The sequence below is a fragment of the Alligator sinensis genome, unplaced genomic scaffold (assembly GCF_000455745.1).
Source record: "Alligator sinensis unplaced genomic scaffold, ASM45574v1 scaffold1170_1, whole genome shotgun sequence".
Lineage (NCBI taxonomy): Eukaryota > Metazoa > Chordata > Crocodylia > Alligatoridae > Alligator > Alligator sinensis.
The window spans coordinates 589,872-596,874 of record NW_005842859.1 but is presented as its reverse complement, the minus strand read 5'-3'; the positions used below and the strand labels follow the sequence as shown (position 1 = coordinate 596,874).

Here is a 7,003-nt window from a genome sequence, read left to right as displayed (position 1 = left end):
GGGACCCCGCTCCCGCTCCGCGCCGGGCCCTGGCGGCGTGGCCAGAGCGTTCCCAGGAGGAGGAGTGGGCGTGCAGAGCACCCAGATGGCCCAGGTCTCGTGCATGATGTGTCCTGGGAGGGAGCTGGCTTTGCCAGCTGCTCCCCTCGCGTTTGGGGCTGGGCTTGGATCACACGAGCAGGCGTAGAAAGGGACGCTGGCGGGACCCGCGGTGCGTGGAGGGAACCCTTGAGGGTGCGGAGGCATGAGGTTTTACACCCGTTCTCTGTTCTCTCTCGGAGCTGCCTGCCACCCCCCTCTCCTTTGCCCGGGCTATGCTTGTGGCTGGAAGGCGACGTGTTCCCAGTGGCCTTTAAACATGCCCGTTGCTCGCTGCGGGGCCAGGTCTGTCGGAAGGAAGCTGCAGGTCTGACCCAGGGGAATCCCCTTGGCCGATGCTAAGGGGCACAGTCTTGCCGTGCGAGTGTGACGGGGGTGAGAGGAGGAGGCGAGCGACCCCTGTACGGAGACTGGTCCGAGCCGCGCTGTGGGCGTTGCCTGCCCCGGTAGCAGCGCCCGTGGGTACTGCCTGGTGTGGTGCGGGGGCTGTGCCAGCCATCGCTGACAGGGCTGGGCTTTGCTCCCCAGCGGCTGCACCTTCACAGAAACGCCCCGCTCAGCTCCCTCCTGCCGCGGTGCCCTCTAACGAGGAGACCAAGTGCACGGCCGACCCAGACAAGTTCTGCAGCCTCTGTCATGCTACCTTCAACAACCCACTCATGGCCAAGCAGCACTACACAGGCAAGAAGCACAGGAAGCAGGAGACCAAACTCAAGCTGATGGCGCACTACGGCCGTACCCCTGATGCTCCTGCTGCCACCTCTGCTGGTGAGTCCTTGCCAGCCGCGCCTGTGCCAGGTGGGGGTAGGGACCTGTGGGCAGGCTGGGGACAGCAAGGCCTGGAGAAAGACCTGCCTTGCACAGGGGGTAGGATTGCCTGGTGGTTCCATTAAAACCCCTCTTGCTGCTGGGGATTGTGCCTGACGTAAGCCTCAGTTGGAGGCTGTTTTGCAGGTTGTCCATTTCAATGCCTATTTCCCTTGCCTGCATGGGTAACCTGAGCCCCTCAGTGCACTGAGCTCCCAGTTGAGGGGACCATTCCCAGTGCCAGCTGTGAAGATGGCACTTGATGCTGGAAGGAGACCCCAGGGAGGTGACCTGTGAGAGGAGGGAAACCTAGGCTCGTGTACCCCTTGCCGCTCTGACCTGCATGGAGGGACGGGTTTACAGAGTGCTTTCTGCCCTGCTTTGCGCTGGCGGTTCCACCACCAGCGGCCCGTTTGTGCAGTCATGGCCCGCAGGTGACGCTCAGTTACAGTTGAGGCACTTTCCTCAGCCAGCTGACAATCCTCTGAGTGCTTCTTTCCCTTAAAGTGCCCAGTGTGAGGGAAGAAGGTTGTGAGGGACCAGTGGAGCTGTTAAAAGCTGGCAGTAAACTCTTGGGCCCCTGCTGCTCTGCCAGAGACATCACAGCTTGAGCTGCAAGGGAAAAGCAAGCAGGAAAGTCCATCGAGAGCAGGAGTTCCCAACGTTTGTGCGCTCAAGGGTACATTCAAATTTAAAAGCAAAAGCAGCGGGCGCCAATATGAATTAATTAAAGTTTAGAATTTAGATCAATCCGTTACTTAAAATTGCATCAGATCCTCAACTTCAAAATGCAGCTTCCCTTTACTTTGTATTCTTTTGAAGTTTTATCCATGGCGCCCATGGGTACCACGTTGGGAATCACTGATCTAGAGAAACCCCCTCGGGTCCCTTCTCCATCCTAAAGAGACACAAATGGCCCAAGCAGGGTGGCAAATAGTTTCTGGGGCACCTTTTGAGGCACTGACAAAACTAGTGAGTGATGGGTGTCTTTTACACAGGGCAGCATTCCCTCTCCCTCCTGTGTGCAATGTGGGAGGTGCTCTAGGGCTCTCGGGTGGGGAACAGCTGGGCAGTCAAGGGGTTTCCTGGGCTGACGCCTGCATCTTTGCTTGTATTGAACCCTGGGTTAGTGTTGCAGTCTGTTACAGTTCAGGTGAAGATGGAGCTGGGTTCCTTGCCCTCTGTCCCTGCCAGGTGCTGGGGTATGGGGTATAGCTCTCTAGTGCAACAGCGATCTCCCACAGGGTGCCCCACGTATGCAGCTCGCATCATATCGAGCACTGCAGGCAGGATTTTGGAGATGGAGATATAGCTATCTAAAAGTGACCGTCCAACATGGGTCACAGAAGGCCAGGCTGGATCACCCTGGTGCCCCTCTGGCCTTTCAGATCAGATGCTGGACCACGGTTGTCAGGGTGAAATGGCCCGGAGGAGTCTGAGCCCTCTGAAGTGCAGCAGCCAGATGGGAGCATCTGCTGCATCCCATGTATCCCCCTACGTGCACACGGAAAGAACATGCATTCTGACTCCGAGAGCTGGGAATAGCTGGGGCCCGTCTTGCCTCTTGTTGACTGTCTGCAGCGGTCCCGTGTGCCAGCTCTGCCAATGAGCCCCACTGAGGTTCAGTGCATGTCCACCAGAGCTCTGTCCAGCTGGAGCTGCCATGTCACTCAGGGTGAGGATCTCTGGGGCAGTGGTGCTGGAGAAGCAGGGATGGTTGCAGAGAGCATGGACTGCTGTTGACATGCCAGAGGGCAGAGCTCATCGCTCCAGATGAGCACTGATGCAAGTGGGAGATGCGTCGCAGCCTGCTGTTACGTTTCCTCTTCAGCAGCTGCCTGCCCAGGCGCTTCGAGCGATACGTGTGTGACTTCCTCTGCTCTGGTAGGAAGGTGCACGAGTCAGGAGGGCAGATGGAGGATTTAGAGAGCAGGGACCTGTGGAGGCAGGGCATGATCAGGCTGGCTTGCGAGTGCTCGGAGCTCGCGGAAGGAGCATGAGCTCAGCTGCGTTGCCATAATGGTGGCATCTCATAGCTGAGGTGCAGGCTGCTCAGCTGCCTTGGCTGACCTCCTGGCCCATATGGAGGCTCAGTGGGAGCAGGGGGCAGAGTACAGGCCTGTGAGGCCCTTGGCTGGGCAGAATGCCGGGCCTTTCCTTGGTGCTTCTTTTTGTTTAGCAGCTGTTTAATTAGCAAGTCAAGTGACTGCTTCTCTCACCTCTTTACCTGAGGCCCCACGCTGTCGGCTAGCACGTGCACTAACATTGCTGTCTGTTTCAGCTGGGAAGGGGTACCCCTGCAGCACCTGTAACATCGTGCTCAACTCTATAGAGCAGTACCAGGCTCACATCAGTGGCTTCAAACACAAGAACCAGTAAGTGACCTGTGGTGTCGGGGCCATTCCAGGGGCAGGAGTCACAGTGCTGTTTCATTCATGCCATTGGCTTGCGGTACTGTTTCACTGGGATTGTGACCCAAATGATCCTGTCCCTGCCAGTCAGCTCTGCTGTTCTCAAGCTGTGATCCCTGGCACTGCTCTGTGCTCAGTCCATGCAGTTCAAGCAGCCCGGGATGCCACATGAAAGCACTGTTTGCCAGCCCTGCCCTAAAACCACCAAGCAGCCAACTGGGAATGGGGACAGAGGCGATGTCAAAGCCAGACCATGTTAGCAGAGCCTGCAGGGACCAGCGCAGCCTCACTGTCATGGAGCTGCGGTTCTGCAGCAGCAAAGCTGCAGCACAGATGCAAGCTGGGGCTGGGCTGCAGCTCCAGCTCTTTGCACCACTTGTCCTGCTTCCCTCTCTGGTGTCAATATGCCCCACAGGCGCAGGCAGCAGGCCAAAGTCTAGTAGAGCCTAAGGCTGCCTCTCTCCAGGAGCCTGCCACTGGGTTGCTCTGTTGCTGACCTGTGAGGCGAAGGCGCACTTTTGGTGTTGCCCCAGAAACAGCTGGACTGGACCTGGCTGAGGTTGGGGCCTCACTCTCCAGAGCCTAGATCAGTTGGATAAGAGTGTGTGCCCAGCCTGGTGACCCAGAGTAACCCAAGACAGGGAAACGATTGACCTTTTCTTTCCCTGGTCCCGTGGTGGTTTTGCACGTGCAGCACCCTCCTGTCCCAGCAGGCTGGAAGGACGTCAGAACCTCCCAACATCTGTTCTGAGCTGTGGGCTGTGCAACCTCGCTGGCGGAGGTCACTTGCTTTGCAGAGCCATGAATGTGCCAAGAAAATGCCTGAGTCAGGACCCCACACCCCCCAGTGCCTGACAGCCTGCATCCCTCCACGCACAGACACTGTCTGCCTTGCTTGCTGCTTAACTAACAGTGCAATGCCTGGCCCCGCGATGGTGTCTGCCCACGCTGGAGCCTTGCTCTGGCCATGCCGAGCCATGCCAGCCCCTTCTAGAGCAATTCTGGGAGCAGGGAGCTGAGCTCTGAGCAGCCCGCAGTACCTGTGGACACAAATGAAGCTTTCCACATCTTGCAGCCAAGCTTGCGCTTGCTGAAGCAGTTTTGGGGGCCTGGCCCTCGGTGCAGTATGCGCTGGACTCCAGCCTGACCCAGAAGAGAACCCCAACACGAGGCTTGACAGGCCTGCTTACTTCCCCGGGGCCGGTGGCGCCACTCAGAGCTCAGGTGGATCTGCCATAGAGGTGGCAGCAGGTCACTGAAAGCTGTTGCAGTCCATGAGTTCCACACGCGTGCACATGTGGCATGTTCTGTGACGACAGCGTGCACGCAGCGGTTAACAACACTCCGAACAGTTCTGACATGCCATTTTCTCCCTGCCTCCAACCTGCAGGATGCCAGGAGCGGTGCCAGTCGTGGGCCGGTTCCCGAGGCAGCAGTACGTCCGGGAAGAGTCGACCAGCCCGGGGGGCTACAGCTACTTCAGCCAAGACTTCTAGAGCCGGCTGCAGCACTGCCCTGGGCCCAACTGGTGCCCCAAGAACAAACATCCTTTGCCAGCCCACAACGATTTCCTTGTCCCCAGGATGGGCAGGACCTGGCGAGCAGAACCAGCACTGCCCATGGCTTGGGAGAGGGGCTGGCCGAAGCAGACTCCAGACAGCCTAACTCAGCCCTTAGTCTGTCTAGCCAGCACTCGGCATTTCTTCTTGTGGGGGAGGGGAAGGAGGCAAGGGGCTTTTGGGCCAGGAGGGTTTCGCCTGCGAACAGCCTGTCTCCGGTCCCCTCCCAACCCCTACAACACGCCGCAGCAAGTTCCTGTGTCTGCCAAGCAGCCGCCTGGGCCACGGCTCCGGGAGCTGTGCCCAGGGGCCACTGGATTGCACCGTTGGCAGCACATACAGACCCAGCCTTTCAGGGCTGCGCTTGTCCAGCCCTTCCCTGCTGCTGGGATGCTGTCGGCATCCTGGAGCCCTGGCCCGTCACCCCCAGTTGCAGCATGTGCTGTGCAACCCCTGGGTGCAGCAATGGAGCTGCCTGGCTCTGGAGGTTGCTGCATACTTGCTGCCCTCCCAACTTGGAAGTTCGGGGGTGGCCCAGCCTTCTCTGCCAGTGCTCTCCGCGCTCTGTGCATGCCCCTCCAGCTGCTGGCAGGGCAGGGCTCTGCTGGAGGAGGCCCCTGCAGGAAGAGTGGGCAGCACAGCCCCCTCGTTGCATTTTGAATCCAGTTTGTATGCGCCTCGTCCTCCCCCTGTGGTATCCCCCTCCCTGCCAGGGCAGTGCCTGCGCCAGGCTGAGCTGAGCAGGCAGGTCATGAAGGGCCACGGCTCCTCCCTGCTGTTCCCTGTCTCTCATGAGGCCTGGACTGTGGGTCCTGGGGCAGCCTCAACCATACAGGTGTGTGATGCTGCTTCCCCTGCTTGGCAGGAAGCCCCCTGCTAAGGAGGAAGACATGCCTCTGGGCTCTGGCTTACCCAGCACAGGCAAGGGGCGTGACAGCTGAGCGGGCAAAGCAAGTGGCAGTCCAGACACACCTGCATGCTGCTGTGCCTGGCCTGGATGAGGCATGACCATGACATTGGCACTGGCTGTGCCCTTGCAGTGAAGGCCCCAGGCAGGGGCTGGAGCTGGATGCTGCCTCTGGCTGCGCTGGTGCCCTCCACCATCACAGAGCAGGTATCCACCCTCTCCCTTGGCACCTGCTTCCCTCTCCTGTGCAGGCGCCTGCTGCTCTGAGCCTTGCCATGTGTCTGGTGTCTGGGCTTGGCACCTTCCCCAGGAGCCCTTGAGCCCTCACAACCCAATGCATTAGGTGCTGCTGCCCCAGAGAGAGCACTAATGTGTGGCAGGCTATGGCCTAGCCTGTAGCTCCCATCTCAGCTGTGCTCCTGGCACCCTGCAAGGGCCTGGGCTCGGCCACAGGCTGTGCAGCTCACTCCACGTGTCCCCACTGCTCTATTCCACCTCCTTGGAGGCCACCCGCCATGTCCACATCCCCAGGCGTCAGTTCTCAGAATAGAGCCTGTTTGTTACAAGCTGCGTGTGTGTATTTGCGGCACTGGGCACAGCCAGGGTGTGTTGATTGCCCTGTATGGCCTTGCCTGAGGGACAGCCAGGGACTACTGCTATGCTGGGTGGAAAACCCACTGCCTGCATTTTTGGGGTGGCTCCCACAGCCAAGCCTTGGAAGAGCAGGGGCAGACACACAGCTCGCAGGCCAAAGCTGGGTCCTGCTGTCGGCCCCACCAAGGTGAAGACATTTCCACAGCCCTGAGATGCTGCAGGCCAGGACTCGGAGCCTGCTCATGCTCACTACAAGGTGCCAGCCTGAGCATGAGGCCACCTGGCCCCCTCTCCCCTGCGTGGGGCTGCAGGTGCAGTAGGGGGTAGGTCAGCACTGGGCTCTGCCTGCTGCACCCAGCCCGCACGTGGGCTCAGAGGGGCCGGGGCTGCGGCCCATAGACAGACCTGGGCATCCCCTGAAGCAGGCTGACTTCCCCGGGGCCTCGCGGCAGGGGCATCCCCAGGGGAAAGCAGCCTTGCCTGCGGCACCCGGCCTCTCACTGGCAATATGGGCGGCTGGCCCGGGAAGGAGGCAGGGACTGCGCCACCCAGGGCCTGGCACAGGGCTGTAGGCTGGGCCCTAGGAGCGGGGGGCTGCCGCCAGGGGGCAGCAGCAGGGCCAGGCC

At 60.0% G+C, this 7,003-nt stretch overlaps 1 protein-coding gene across 1 annotated transcript in view; it reads left to right on the top strand.

Annotated features, from left to right (window-relative positions):
- ZNF346 (zinc finger protein 346) overlaps positions 1-6,349 on the top strand; it is a 7,089-nt gene extending 740 nt beyond the window's left edge. The window contains exons 4-6 of the mRNA XM_025191782.1: positions 628-867; positions 3,188-3,281; positions 4,708-6,349. Coding sequence (XP_025047567.1) covers positions 628-867; positions 3,188-3,281; positions 4,708-4,813 — 440 coding nt within the window. The 3' untranslated portion in view covers positions 4,814-6,349. The remainder of the gene's footprint in view (positions 1-627; positions 868-3,187; positions 3,282-4,707) is intronic.
- The last annotated feature ends 654 nt before the right edge of the window (positions 6,350-7,003 follow it).